The 16,340-nt window shown below is 40.0% G+C and overlaps 1 protein-coding gene across 2 annotated transcripts; it reads left to right on the forward strand.

The window, feature by feature from the left end:
- Positions 1–3,907: 3,907 nt before the first annotated feature.
- Positions 3,908–15,946, forward strand: LOC115591166 (zinc finger protein 239-like). 2 transcript variants are annotated; one of them, XM_030432916.1, is made up of 3 exons: positions 3,908–4,070; positions 6,421–6,485; positions 12,974–15,946. In XM_030432916.1, exons 2-3 carry the CDS (start codon positions 6,468–6,470, stop codon positions 14,081–14,083), a joined length of 1,128 nt encoding a protein of 375 aa, XP_030288776.1. In that variant the 5' UTR covers positions 3,908–4,070; positions 6,421–6,467; the 3' UTR covers positions 14,084–15,946. The 2 variants fall into 2 exon arrangements, with proteins under 2 accessions (XP_030288776.1, XP_030288785.1); XM_030432925.1 differs by lacking the exon at positions 3,908–4,070 and adding an exon at positions 4,101–4,350.
- The last annotated feature ends 394 nt before the right edge of the window (positions 15,947–16,340 follow it).

The raw sequence follows: 16,340 nt of genomic DNA on the forward strand, positions 1-16,340 counted from the left end.
CTTGCTGTAACATGGAAGGCACACCAAGCCTTCCACTGTACATCTTTGGAGCTATCAGTGTGTCCTTGTGAAAGTCACAGAGCCACACATTTCTTTTGTATGAATCATATTTCAGGCAGCCAGCAAGCCACAGGTGTTTCATAGCATGTACACCTAAGAAATATTTTGTGTTAACAACTTTACAGAAGATTGAGTGTGACTCTGTTACTGATTCTTTTAAGCGCTCCCACGAGTTACTGTGGTTGGTGATACTGACCTGGTCTCACACTAGGGATATTCTTATTGATCTCATCATCAGCAAATGACGTGAAATGACTAAAGCCAACAATGAACTGATCCTGCTAACAAGTATTATGATTGTAGCCACAGCCTGAAATAGCCTGTTTTCTTTGTAGGAAACCTGCTTGAAAAAGCTTATTACACTGAAATACAGCCCGACTCATAATACAGACAGTTATTTTGTATAGATATGCCCAAAACTGACATTACCGTCCTCCACACGAAATATGAAGTGATGTGTATTGTGATGTATTCAAATATTAAGTCAGTATTGACATGTCTAAATTTTGAAGGGAGTAACTTAAAATGACAGGAAGTGTAGTGTCATCGTCTGTAACCACTTTATCTCTTTTTCAAGGGATCGCAGGGTTTGTTGCTGGACCCAATCCCAGCCATCTCCAGGCAAAGTCAGGGTACTCCCCACCACCAGTGGTCACCAGTGACCTCCCGATCACTGGCCGACCTGCTCTCCCCGCTGAGCTACAGCCGTGTAACAAGTGTATTGTTCTGAAATCCAAAGCGTTTCATAATTATAACTGAGGGTTGCATGTATTATGGATAAAGCACATACCAAATGTATCAAATAGCCAGTTTCCCCCAAAATGAAAGAAATTCATCTTAAAATAATTCATACCTGTAAGATTTATCTGTTGGCTTAGTTTCTTATAAAACGATTTAAACTTGAAGTGGACCCATGTACCGTCTGTAATGAGAGTGAATAGACCTCTTCACTCATGTTTCATGTTTTTCTTATGCCTGTGTCCCTCAGATGTTGGACAGATATGTATAAAACTATATTAAAATAAAAGTTAGCGACAGTCCATCCTTTGAAATCCCTCATTCTTCTTTGCTCGGATCATTTTGACTCATCTGTCTCTGACATGGTAAATATCATTTTACTTATGGTTGAATATCATATTCATTGTAGTAAATGGAGAAATTCCAAGCCCTCCTTTGAATGGTTTATAAATGATTTTAGACTGTTATTTTGGATGTCTTTTCTCAATGCAAGATGATTCAAAGAATGTAAAAGGGTGGTTGAAAGTCATAGAATGTTTAGGATGGGTGATGGAAACAAATGCTAGACAAGTATCTCTAGATCATACCACTTACCCATTAAGGCCTTTTGGTCCCAAACCCATTCAGTGCTGTCAGTGTTGGAGATTTCGACACAGCTCACGTGTGTAGGAACTATTTTGCAGAACAATGAGGCCTGGCAAACAGAATTTCAAAAAAGGGAAAACAAGATGGGAAAGTAATGATAGTCAGAACCAGGAGACGGTTCAACCATGAGGAGGCAGGATACCATAGAGTCCAGAAGTAAGGGAGGATAAATCATACAGGAAGCAAGAGTTGTGTTTTTTTCAAGGACATGATCCTTGCTTTCCTGGCCATGGTGATAAACTGTACTGCAGAGGCACAAAAAAAATCAGAAAGAATAGAAATAGTAGTAGAAATAGTAGTAGTAGTAGTAGTAGTAGCAGTAGTAGTAATAGTTTGGGGTAATGCATAGTTACTGGAGAGAAAGTGCAAGAACTGTTGAGAGGTGGGGAAAATATTTCTCTCTCTCTCTCTTTTTTTTTCTCAGTCAAAGCAGCTGTAAAGTTCAGTGGTGTTGTGGCCTGTAGGACCAGGCTGTGTGCTGCAGTATGCTTGTGTGGCTATGAAGCAAGTGAATATCAAGCATAGGAATACAACAACAGATCTACTGCACAAATATTACAGCCAGGGAAAGGAAATACTGGTACTGCAAACAGGATCCAAGGCAACAACAACAAATGCTGTGTGCAGTTCTGTTTGCACTGAAAATGTGAAGTCAAGCAAAACATAACAAAAATAATGGATGGGAGTGATTTCTGTTTCTGGAATCAACTGGAATAATTAAGAGACTATAAAACTGATTAAATATGAAGCAATGGATGGTTAAAACCACAGAGGAGCAGTAATGCAACACAAAGGATGCCAAGTGCCATTCAACACCATAGAAGAAGAAGAAGAAGAAGAAGAAGAAGAAGAAGAAGAAGAAGAAGAAGAAGAAGAAGAAGAAGGAAAAAAATGATGATATCCTACATAGAAGAATATTTGAACTAGGGCAGAGATTTAGTTTGGAAGGGATTTTAGAGATGAGTGTCACAGTAAGGGAATGTTACATATAACAAAATGTATGTTAGTGTGTGTATATACATCACTGTGCAAATGTTTTAGACAGGTGTGAAAAAATGATGTAAACTGAGAATGCTTCCAAAAATATAAAAACAATTATTAATTATTTGTATCAATTTACAAAATGCAAAGTGAGCAAACAAAAGAAAAATCTAAAGCAAATCAATATTTGGTGTTATTACCCTTTGCCTTCAAACCAGCATCAATTCTTATTGGTACACTTGCACAAAGTCAGGGATTTTGTTGGATTATAGTCAGGTGTATGATCAACCAATTATACCAAACAGTTGATGATCATCAATTTCATAATGTAGGTTGAAACACAATTATTAACTGAAACAGAAACAGCTGTGTGAGGAACAGCCAAACTCTGCTACCAAGGTGAGGTTGTGGAAGACAGTTTCATGTCACAGGTCAAATGCATGGCAAGACTGAGCACAGCAACAAGACACGAGGCAGTTATACTGCATCAGCAATCTCTCCCAGACAAAGATTTCAAAGCAGACTGGGATTTCGAGATGTGCTGTTCAAGCTCTTTTGGAGAAACACAAAAAATGGCAACGCTGAGTATCGTAGACGCTGTGGTCAGCCAAGCAAACTTAGTGCAGCAGATGAAAAGCACATCAAGCTTATTTCCCTACGAAATTGGAAGATATACAGCAGTGCCATCAGCTCAGAAGTGGCAGAAACCAGAGTGACCCAGGTACACCCATCTACTGTTTGGAGAAGTCTGGTCAGAAGTGGACTTCATGGAAGAATTGCAGCCAAAAAGCCATACCTCCGCCATGGAAACAAGGCCAAGTGACTCAACTATGCACAAAAACATAGGAACTGGGGGGTTGAGCATTTCACTGCCTGTGGGAAGAACCTGTTCTTCATTCTGTTTGTTTTAGATCTGATAGATCTATATCTCTATATCCGTCCAGGTCAGCAGGGATGGCAGATGTGGTGTTAGAGTGGATGAGTCTCTCAAAACGTTTGGTGATTATGGGGGTGAGAGCAACTGGGCGATAGTCATTAAGACAGTTCACTGTACCTTTCTTTGGGACTGGGAGGATGGTTGCTGACTTCAGGCAGTCTGTCATCGAGTCAGTCATCTAGTCTGTCTGGGATTACATGAAGGGATAGAAGTATGTGAGGAGGCCTACATCCACATAAGAACTGTGGTTAGTTCTCCAAGATGTTTGGAACAACCTACTCCGAGTTCCTTCACAACCTGTGAGCAAGTGTATGTAAAAGAATTGATGCTGTTTTTTTAAGGCAAAGGGGTGAAACATTGATGAAAAATAAACTATTAACTATTACCACTCCCATTTGTGAAAGCATTTACCTGTAGAATGTAACCTGAAGCACTGAGGCACACTCCGGTACAGTAGGTGGCAGTATACACCTTTACGCTGGTTTGCGAGCCGCCATTAAAGTAAACAAGAAGAAGAAGAAGAAGAAAAAAAAAAAAAAAAAAGAAGAAGAAGAAGAAAAAGAAGAAGAAGAAGAAGAAGAAGAAGAAGAAGAAGAAGAAGAAGAAAGAAAGAAAGAAAGAAAGAAAACAAGACAAGACAGCAGTACATTCGTGGCATTATCACCAGTCAGCCAGTGTTGGCAGGAGAGAGACTGTGGGAGGGTGAAAGGTAACGTTATTGTCCCTGTTCGCTTTGTCAGTCTGCAGTGGTACTTCCGTGTTTGTTGATAGCAGTCCGGGTTGACAGCTGCTAACTAGTGACAGTGAGCCGGCCTGTCTGGGTGTGTGATGTTCTCTGGAGCTGTGAGCCTGGTTGTTGTTGCTGGAGCGTTACGTCACACTGGCTGCAGGTGTCCGTGTATCATCCGCTCACTCTGTCCCGTCTGCCGAACACAGAACCGAGTTTGTTTTCCCGTCTTCCGCTTGAATGTGTAAATCTAACAAATATGGTAATCAAGACAGAATAATAATTCAGACTTGTCTTCTTCTCTATGTGTCTCTATGTGTTTTTCTGTGTGTCATGGTGTCTGTCTTTTGCGCTCACGCTTTGCCCCTGGTAACCTGCCACCACAACACAGGTGCACGTGTGGCTACATCTGCCGGTGTGACAGTTTAATTGGTGGTCTCGTTACCTGGTGAAGATCCCAGATGTCAAGAATGCGAGGCTAGAGAAGTTTCTGTGCTTTTGTCTGTTAACCGAGCTGTATTGAAGTCTATGGGAGCTGCAGTAACAAACAGACTAAAACCCATACCTACGTTGTCTGACTTCTTAAAAGGAAATGCCTCCATACAATCAAAGATTCACAGACCTTCGATCTTCTAAATGTATTTAAAGCAAGCTGGGGAATGAATGTAGGCGTCTGTGTCCAGCAGTGCATTATTTAATCAGTTTGGGGTTAGGGTTATAATCGGACTCGACAGGGACTAGACATCATCACTTCACAAAAAAAAATGCTCTAATGTTCCTTCCACATTTGTGCAAAGTATGGAAAAAAAATAGCAAATGTTTTGATCTTGCATAGTGTTAAGCATAAGATTCCTCCTGACTCTGGTAATGTGAACATTTCCAATAATTTCCGAGCGCTTGACAAGTCGTGCTCAGATGAGTGCTGCACATGCAGTTTTCTCCTTCCAGTTAAAATCCCCTGGCTATAGTACTTTCACTGTCATGCAGTACTGTTGAAAAACGTGAGAGATGAAGAGGCGAAGCATAATATTGATGACCTCATGATATGGTAGCTTATTGTTAGATATGCTCTTTGTGGGAATCACACTCTCTCACACATGTCAAGAACTATGTACCTTTGACAGAGTGAGAACAGCTGAAGTTATGCTTCAGCCTCCATCATCACTGCTCCTCCTGGTGGAGAGATAAACCATTGCAACTGGTTTTTACACATGATGATTGGGGCCATGGAGCGATTAGGGCCCCGTCACAGAGGAACGGGAAGTTTTAAGATGCTTCATCTGTGAAACAGTTTTCATGAAGGCATATCAGACAAAATACAGACCATGTAATGTAGAAAATGATGCTCTAGGTGATTTTACCTTGTCCAGCAGAACATGCTCCGAGTTCGTTATTAACACATTCTCAGACTCAACAGGGCACGTGTAGAAGAGTCTCAGCTGAGTACACAGTAGCACAAACTGGGTGAAGCGGTGTCTTTTTGTCTGTAGGTTGCTAACTGGTTTGTGTGTGAAACACATGATACAGATGGGTTTTTTTCACCACAGTGCTTAAGATGTGTAACACCATGGTGTGTTTTAGTTTGATCTGTTGGTTTCGGATTGCTTCTCTGCTCTGCTGTCAGTGATGATATAGTAAGTAATCACAGAAATGTGGACTGCTTCACGTTTGTCCCGCACAGGTAACTGTTCAGTCATTAACGAAAAGAAATACTTGCAACTGCTGTCTTTTTCTGTGATCAATTTGACGTTAACTCTAGATGCGCGCGCCGTAAATTGTCCTGTTGCTGCACGTCCCTCACTGTTGACACAGTGCTATTTATTGACATTTGCAACATGGAATTTTGACATTTGTAAATAGATTCTGTTTCATAGGAGATAAGAATGTCAATTTTTATGTGTATTTTTTTATTTTAATCCACCTCAAGTGGCAACAAGTTTATCATATTTACTTAGGCCAAATGATTGCTGCATGATCTTTGTGGACCAAATATTTATTCTGTTTGAATAAATGTGCCTTTACCTTACCCTCGCATATCCAAGGTCTATATTGTGAAAAGATCATTTCACCCAAACAACAGCCCAAAGTTTAAGTCTACACTATTTAATAAATCACAATAAATCTCCTTGAGATCTTTTTGAGCTGTAAAAAGATTGGGGTTGTATATCGATTTGTGACATTCGTGAATAAATTCAGAATCGTTGGAAATAAGAATCTAAAATCTCTCGCTCATTTACCGAATCCATTTACACTGAAGTATTTTTAGCAGTATTGTTGTTGTTTAAGTAGTTGTTCTGGCTCTGACTTGTCTGTCTTTATTTGATGTTTTCAGAGCTGAGACGAGCTGACGGGAAGGACGTTTACGAATAAGCCAGGGACATGAGTTCTTCAGAAGAGGTGAGATCAGTGTTCCAAACTTTTATTTTTAAGTATTTTTTGGCCTTTTATGGCTTTATTGACAGAATAGCTGAAGAGGTAACAGGAAACAGGTTGAGAGAGAGGGGGAGTGACATGCAGCAAAGGGCCCCAGGCTGGGAGTGGAACCAGGGTCCGTTGCAGTGAGGACAGAGCCTCTGTACATGCGACGCCCGCTCTACCAACTGAGCTAAATGGCACCCCAGCCCCAGTCTGCTAAGGCTGGTAAACAGGACAAAAGAACTGCCAAAATATATTTAATCTGGCCAGTAAACTGAGCGATGAAAAATCTGTGTTCATTTTGAATAGATATAAAGATTCAAATGAGTTCCAGCTCATAGTATTGGCTTTGCTATCATTAAAAAGCCAATCTAATAGTGCACATGTACTAGCTAGGGTTTGTTTTCGGTACCTGTGCTGACTGTTACACAGCAGTGTGACCATCACCCTTGTCAATATTCATCAGAGAGCAAATATTCAAGCCGCTGCAGATGTAAGATTTTATACTTTGGTTAGGTTAGAAAACACTGCTCCTGATGCCCCTGAATTTGTATTTGGGGTTTTCAATAGCTTTTTTATGGTGTTCTGCCCGCACTTCTATCAGAATGTTACTGAACCCACAATGGGAGGAAGGAAACTCGACGTGCGTTTTAGCAGTTTTCTCATCACATCTGCTGGCCTGGCTCTACTCGGTTTGACTCGGCACATTAGTCCAGCATGGCAAAGATTTGCATTTCCACCACAACTGGGCTAAGTACTCAGTACTATTGAAGAATCACCGCTAACAAAGTGGCTCTGCTGGTTCAGTTGTCCTGTTAGTTTTTCACAGTAAAAGCTCTTGTTAGTGTGTCATTCCAAAGCTTTCATTATGAAACAGCATTACAGGAAACTTTACATTTTCACCAGCAGTAACTACCCTATTTTCCGGACTTTAAGTCGCACTTTTTTTCATAGTTTGGCTGGTCCTGCGACTTATAGTGAGGTGCGACTTATATATCAAAATATATATAAGGAGTAAACATTGCCATATACAGCCGCGCGAGGGCGCTCTAGGCTTCCTCCAGAGTTGGCGGAGTTGTTCAGAAGTGAGACGAGGATGAAGATTTCAATAGATTCAGTGATTTGGAATGAGATTAACAGCTTGTGAACTTGCTTACCGGTAACTTGTTTGTTGGACTCGCTGGCTTGTTATGTTAATTTAGCCTATTCAGCCTCCCAGGTATAATAATAATAATGATCCATTTAATTTATATAGTGCCTTTCAGGGTACCCAAGGACACTTAACAAAGTAAGAGGAGAGCGACAAAGGAGCCAGGCGGTGAATAACCGAGGTTGTGGTGGAGGGAGGACTGACGGAGCAATGATGGACAGCCCACAGAGTATTGAGTACGTTGGTTTGAAAGTTAGCATTGCTAGGCTAACAGCTGTCCACTGTCGCAATATGTTAATGCAGCCAGCTTGGTGGCAGGAGGGTGCGACTTGGACCTACTCTGGAGCAGGTCCATTGCAGGCTCAGCTTGGCCCCGCTCGTTGCACTAAACTGATGATGGGAAATCAGAATTGGCACGGCTGGGTTTGACTCAGCATAGCTAAAGGTACTGGTGGAAAAACAGCTTAGGTAACGCAAACTATTGTGTCCACATGGTCCCTCCCTATAAACATGAGTTTAAAACCAGCAGGCACAACCTTCCAGACATGGGTTGATGAAACAGTGGATTGTCTGAGAGGATGTATTGCCTGTGCATCATGGGACATCTTTTTAGACACCGGTGAAAACTGAGATGGGCTTACTACAGTTGTGACAGATTAATATACTCTTTTGTTTGGACAATGTTATACCTACATGTCTCAAGATTTTTAAAAGCCTGCCAGCAAACTGGGGAACTGACTGACAAAGACCGAGTCTGCATCTCTAAGCCGACACTGAGCAAATTCAATGCAAGCATTTTGAAACAGTCCAGCAGTAGGGACACAAACAAAAAGGACACGGTGAAGAGGAGGGCAGGGAGGACACATACTGTCCCCTCTAAAACTATTGGAGCAGCAAGGCCAATTCCTTTATTTTTGCTGTACACTAAAAAACATTTGGGTTTGACATTAAAGGTTGAATATGAGACAAGAGATCAGTGTGTCAGCTTTTATTTCCAGGTATTTACATCAAGATCTGTTACACAGCTTACAAGATTGCATCATTTGTAATGGAACCCCATTTTTAGGCTGAGCAAAAGTATAGCAACAGATAGACTTACAAATGACTAATACTTAACATTTGGTTGCAAATCCTTTGCTTGCAATAACTGCATCAAGCCTGCGACCCGCTGACATCAGCAAACCTTGCACTCTTCTTTAGTGATTCTTTTCCAGGCTATCTTTCAGTTGGTAGACCAAATGTGTCTGTAGACCTCTGAGTTCATTTTGCTGATGCCATCATGTGTTACATCATCATTGAAGATCAATAATATAAGTTTGTGTTCTTGGCATCATGAGCAGATCCTTTCTTTCTCCACACATTAGCCTATCCATCACTTTGGTAAAGGGTAATCTTTGTCTGAACAGTCCATGAAACCCAGAACATTTGAGTCTTGTCTCTGTACTTTTTTGGCAAATTCGATTCTGGCCCTTCTAATCTCATTGCTAATGAGTGGTTTGCATCATCTTGCGTAGAATGTTTTAGGTTTTTTTTTCTCTAAAGCTATCACAATGTTTCTGTCCTAAACTGCTGACATATTCCTTGGTCTACTGGTTTGACGTGATTGTTGACGTGTCCCAACTTCTGAGTTGATCACTGCTGTTTCCTCTAGAGAATACCGTTCTGTTTAATAACTACAGATTGTAGTTATGCTGCTTAAACTAGCCATGGTGTTTGCTACATAACATTACTGACACATGGAAAGGAAATCTTTAAATGACTGAAAGCAGTACCTCAAATCATTAAAGCACAGTGTACATGCGTTGTGAACCTGCCTATGAAGCCCTGAATACTGAGCCCTTATGAGCATCTTATTAGTGCGCTGATTTCCACATCCGTTTTTTTTTTCTACCATGTTACCCCTAGGGAGGCTTCGTGGATACGGACTTAGTCAATAAAGAAATAAAACCGTGTGTATGGTTTGAGAGATAGGAGAGAGAAACTCAATGCAAAATCAGCAGGATAAAATAATAGTTCCCCTCCTTTTCTGTCATCCTTTAACACCGCAGCATTGGCCTCCTGAAGGGAGAAACATCTGTACATAGATCCTGAATAAACGTCTATGTTATTTGATGCTTAGACTAAGGGCAATAACGTTGTCTGAGTCCCCGGTCCTATTGTGATGTCATCAACCTAAGGACATCTGTGTAGCTCAGATGCACGCCAAAACTAATCATCATCTTTACTGATTACTGCCTATCAAAGGCAAACTCCATGAAGAAAGATAGGACTGTCATTAGCTGTTCTGGGTAACTTGTTCCAGTATGGGATGTAGCCATGTCTCTATAAATATGCGAACATGACAGTCTCTGATTTCCTGTTACTGAGTGACCTTGAGTCTTTCTTCGTCCATTTGTATCTCTTTGCGACCAATGTAGGCCAGAAGGAGGCTGGGTTCAGAAATAGCCTGAGGTCCAAATGATGTCAGCTAAGCTCTGGTCCAGGCTCTCTTCTCTTTTCTTGGGACAATTACATTCCTTTTATTGATGTTTGATCTCCCGGGTCTGGTTGGTCCTGAGATGCGATTGGCAGTCTTATAGTCTGCTACTCCTTACCCAAACCCCACACTTCCTTTTCAGTGTTGATGAGTATATTTCTGCCTTAAGCAATATGTAATTTAGGAGAAAAGAAATTTAGGAAGCTAGTAGCTGCTTAATTTACATGCACATCACAACAGATTTGAACAAACTTGTGTGCAAGTTATTATATTATGATATTATGATATATATTGTAGTGCGATTATAAAAATGTCTATCGTAGGATATAACCCTCTGTCGTTTATATTGTAATTTTAACATGTAGGCTACTTGTTTAGCACTGTTGCTACACTAACGTTAACATACACTACGGTTGTGATATAATGTGGTGTGTAAAGCACAACTCAACATTGGAATGACCATTAGATATCCAAATTTTGAGTTCAAAACAAGTTCATTGTATGAAGGCAAATGTTAAGTGCACCAACGACACTGCTTTGTGGTAGCATTTTTACGTCACCCGCAAGGACTTGTTTACGGCACCGGTTGCTCAGGAGTAATCAGAGGCGAAGCAGCATGGCGGACACGGAGGAGAGCGCAATGGAAGATGAAAATAACATTACTAGTGACATTACATCAGACGCGGATAAAGAAGCAGAACCCCAAGAAGCCGAGCCGAAAAGGGGGAACCGGAGCTCCATTGTTTGGCTTTGGTTTGGGTTTAAAAAGTCCGACCAGACAACATGAATCTGCAAAACATGCCGCAAACAAGTTGTTACAAGCGACTAAAAAACATCTAATCTTTTCTACCACTTAAAGACATGACATGAAAAACAGCACAGAGACAGCGAGAAGATGTGACAAAGCACTAACTTTAACTCAAAACCACAAAGTGACGGAAAGAAAAAAAACACACCAAACGAGCCTGAAAGCTTGGAATACTTTTTGTTTGCACATTCTTTTTTGTTTTGACAGTCCTGCAAAAAGTCACCAATAAAAGGAGAAAGTGCCATTCATTTGCCTTTCATTCACATGGATATCAAAAATAGTCCTGAGATGTGATTGATTTAATTTGGGCACCCTCGTCATTTTGTTGATTTGAATACCTGTAACTACTTAGTACTGATAAATTGGAACACAAAATTGGTTTGGAGAGCTCATTTAGCCTTGAACTTCATAGACAGGTGCATCCAGTCATGAGAAAAGGTCATTAAGGTGGCCAATTGCAAGTTGTTCTTCTCTTTGACTCTACTCTGAAGAGTGGCAACATGGGGGCCTCAAAAGAACTCTCAAATGACCTAAAAACAAAGACTGTTCAACATTACAGTTTAGGGGAAGGCTACAAAAAGCTATCTTACGAGACATCAGCTGCCAGTTTCCACTGTGAGGAACATAGTGAGGAAATGGATGACCACAGGCACAGTTCTTGTTAAGGCCAGAAGTGACAGACCAAGAAAAATATCAGAGAGGCAAAGGTGAAGGATGGTGAGAATGGTCAAAGACAACACACAGACCACCTCCAAAGACCTACAACGTCATCTTGCTGAAGATGGTGTCACTGTGCATCATTAACAAGCGCACTTTGCACAAGGATAAGCTGTACGGGAGAGTCATGCTGAAGAAGCCGTTTTTTTGTTTGTTTTTTTCATTTTGGAATAAGGGGCTGTGGACTGAAGAAACAAAGAGTTATTTGGTCATAACAAGGGGCGTTATGCATGGCGAACACAGCATTCCAAGAAAAACACCTGCTACCCACCTTAAAATGTGGTGACAGTTCCATCATGCTGTGGGGCTGTGTGGCCAGTGTCAGTAATGGGAATCTTGTTAAAGGTGAGGGTCGCATGGATTCCACTCAATATCAGCAGATTCTTGAGAATAATGTTTAAGAATTAGCCACAAAGTTACGCCCAACACACTGCACAAAATCTACTCAGGCATTCATGCAGAGGAACAAGAGCAATGTTCTGGAATAGCCATCCCAGTCTCCAGACCTGAATATCATTGAAAATCTGTGGGATTATTTGAAGTGGGCTGTCCATGCTTGGTAACCATCAAATTTAACTGAACTGGAGATGTTTTGTAAGGAGAAATGGTCCAAAATACCTTCATCCAGAATCCAGACACTCATTAGTGGCTATAGGAAGCATCTCGAGGCTGATATTTTTGCAAAAGGAGGCTCTACTAAATATTGTTGTGATTTTTCTGTTAGGGTGCCCAAATTTATGCACTTGTCCAATTTTGTTTTGATGCATATTGCACATTGTATGTTAATCCAATAAACCTAATTTCACAATTGAAATATTACTTTGTCCATCAGTTATGTCATGGATCAAAATGAAAGAGCTTATCCAAACACCCAATGATTTATAATTGAAAATAATTCAAATGGTCAGGGGTGTCCAAACTTTTTAATTCGACTGTACTCAGTTGTGTTCCCAAAAACTATGAAATGCGTTTCATTCTTAAAGGATCCTATTAAATCAGCAATCCCTGAGATGATTTATTACTCTCTACATCAATGACTACACTTTGTCTATATATAAAGACAAATTCTTTTCACCTTCTTTAATGTACATGATGGTTAAATATCATAATTTTTTTGTATCTGTCTTTGTTGAGTTTTGGTGTATTGTTTTTCCCCTGTATGTGTATTTCTATCTCCCTATAAATACCTTTTCAAGCTTTGTGTACAAGTGAGACCAAGGTGGTGAAGTTCCATTACATGGCTAGCTAATAGCTACTAATTTCTAGTGTTTTATCAAGTCCCTTGCTCTGAACTTTTTCCTCTGTCTTTTTTTTTTCAGTTGAAACACACAGACACGGACAGGACCAATCCTCAGTGTCAGATGTGTGGGAAGACTTTTCGTCGCATCTGTAATCTCAGAAGACACGAACGCACTCACGCCACAGAGAAACTCTATCACTGTGGACAATGTCGCAGTATTTTCAGCCAGCTAAATGCATACAAGCAACACCTGCAGGCCCACACTGAAGAAACATCGTATTGCTGTGACCAGTGTGGGAGTAATTTCAGCACCCAGAGTTCATACAGAAAACACCTGCGTTGCCACTCTGCTCCATACCAGTGCAAACAATGTGAAAAGACTTTCATTTACTTCAGCATTTACAAAATACACATGCGTGTCCACACAGGAGAGAAACCATACTGCTGTGACCAGTGTCCAAAGAGCTTTAGCTTTTTAAGCTCATATAAGCGACACCAGCTCAGCCACAGTGGAGAAAAGCCATACCAGTGTGACTTTTGTGGGAAGAGTTTCACTCAGTCAGGGCATTTCAGTCTGCATCTACGTAATCACACAGGAGAGAAACCATATGAGTGTGACCAATGTGACAAGAGCTTCAGTGACTTAAGTGGTTATAAGATACACATGCGCATCCACACAGGAGAGAAACCATACTGCTGTGACCAGTGTGGGAGGAGTTTCTCACAGCTAGGCAATTACAAATCACACATGCGTATCCACACAGGAGAAAAACCATTTCGCTGTGAATTATGTGACAAAAGTTTCTCTATTTCAAAAACGTATAAGCAACATGTGAACACTCACACTGGAGAGAAACCATACCAGTGTGAAGAATGTGGGAAAGGCTTTGGCCGACTAAGCAACTACATGCGGCACCTTCGTATCCACACTGGAGAGCAACCCTATAGCTGTGAGCAATGTGGGAAATGTTTTAATAGTTCGTACAGTTACAGCCGACACCTACGTGTTCACACTGGAGAAAAACCGTACTGGTGTTCACTGTGTAAGAGACTTTTTACTCGATCACAGTCCTTAAAGAAACACCACTGTGTTGAAGTAGATGAAGACGGTTCGACTCTGTCTAACAAAGAAGCAGAATCAAACTGCTCGCCAACTGAATCAACAAACCAACAGAGCCCAAAAAAATAAGAGTGTGTCCGTTCATGGTAATGAAGGGACATGTTATTAATCTAACTTTGTTAATTGAGTTTTGTTAATGAAAACATGGAGACCTCAGGAAGAGTAGCAACTGTGTAAATACAGGAGCTAATGGGGATACTAATTAAAGAACAAACAAACAACCACATCTCTAAATACTGTGTGATTCATTGATGTGTTCTTCATCAATAAAATTCTTTGTCACAGAAGAATAGCATAAATTTGGCTTTGCACACAGACAATACTTGATAACATGACATTTCCATTGTTTGTTTTTCTGGTCTTTTTGTCTTTTCATTGGACACAAATAAAACATACGGAATATATCACCACCCTATATTTTAACTAAGTCTCTAGGAGTCTGTAAGAATCTGCCCAAAACACTCAGATCACAGAATAAAGGCCAGAGGCCTGTACTGTGAAGTAAGATTAACATACCCAGGACATGTTTTTTCTTATCTTGACCCAAGAACTGTAATCACATTTGGCTGTCTCATGAAGGTGTTTATCAAGTCAAGGACAAGTCTTCTGGCACAAGTGTGGCGGAAAGTGGGGGGATCAAAAAAGCATTTCTGATTCTGATTGAAAGGATTTTTGAAAAATAAACCATTATATTATGCAAAGTGAAAGCTGCCAAATACAGGAAGGAGAGGTGGCTAAAAATTTCACCAATGCGTAAATTAATAGGCCTTGGCAATAGGGCAGGAGTTCAATCAATTTAATATTGTTGTACAAAAATACAACAATCAAGGCCTCAGAGCTTAAATTGGGCTCTATTGTTTGATGGTATTGGTATACATTGGAATACAAATAAAGCACAATGAAATGCCTTTTACATTGCTTGCAACCAACAGGGAAAAATTAAATGAAGAGGACAGGAGGGGGCCTCCTTCACAGGGGTACACCTATCACAATCCATGGACCAAGCTCTGGGGCAGCCTCTATGAATGATGAAAGATTTTCCATTAAACTGATTGGTCAGTGGGTGGTGACTTCATATATGATGATCTGTTATCTAATACATTCAGCTCTGAAGCAGCTTAGGTGTGCATCATACATTTCCATGAAGTGCCCCAATAAGAAGAGAACTACTGTTGCTGTCATGGAAAATGAAGGGTTAACACTGAAGTTACCCAGCCAACACCAACACCTGTTTCAAAGTAGAGGCCTTGGTCTCAGGCTGAAGGAATATGAATTGGCCTTTTGTATTAATTCAAAGTTCATTTTAGATGAAAAGATAAATAATGTGTTTATTTTAAAGCGTATTCTATTAAGTATAATTCAATAATGAATTTGTGTGAAGTATATTCAATTGTGTTATTTAATTCCCAATCTTTTTGGTCTTCGGCATTCAGAACTGTACAATATACCAAAGAATGGAAATGGATGCATTTCTATTGTTTTGTCCCACCTACTGTGCATGTTTGATTTTAAAATGTAACCCTGTTTGTTTTTGGATAGTACTCTGTATTTGTTTTAACATAGATTGTTGTTAATACAGGCTCCAAAATGTGACTTTAACTCACACCTATCAACATTTCAATTTAGGAGCAACTAAATACAACAAATAGTTTTCAAAATATGACAGTAGCTTTCCAGAATCACAGCTGGATTAATGACCATCATTGCACTTATTTTACCATTCCAGTTCATGAGTGGTCAACTACATTAAATCCATGTATGTTACTAACCCTTAAAATAGTACACTAGGATTGTTACTGTATTGTATATAGTGCATAGTGATTCAGTGGAGGATAAAAAGTTGAGTCATAATATAATATATGAGCATGGACTGTAATATAAACAAATGATTATTAAAGTGATTATTAACTGAAATAAAGTTTTGAATGTGTACTAAATAGCTGTTTCAGATCAATATTGAATTGATTATAGGTAATTGATTAAATAACAAATGTCATTAAAATAAAAGAAAGCAACTGTTTGTATACACCTGTTAAACCCGAAGTGTGGGCTGTCCAACTGGATTAAGGAGATGGCTCTCAAGTATGGTGGGTCACCTGGTTCAAGCAAACCTCTTCAACAAACAAGAACAGTGCCCTGATAGTGAGTCAGTAACACACACTATTGGTTGTATAAACATTAAAATGAAAAAGGCTTGACATATTTCACTGTATGTGTAATGAATCTAAAAGATATCTAAAATATAACCTCTAAAGCAGTGTTACTTGAGGTGTTGTGGAATCAAATTAAACAATGGTAACATGTGATCCCCCACAGGGTCAGCACT

The sequence above is a fragment of the Sparus aurata genome, chromosome 1 (assembly GCF_900880675.1).
Source record: "Sparus aurata chromosome 1, fSpaAur1.1, whole genome shotgun sequence".
Classification (NCBI taxonomy): domain Eukaryota; kingdom Metazoa; phylum Chordata; class Actinopteri; order Spariformes; family Sparidae; genus Sparus; species Sparus aurata.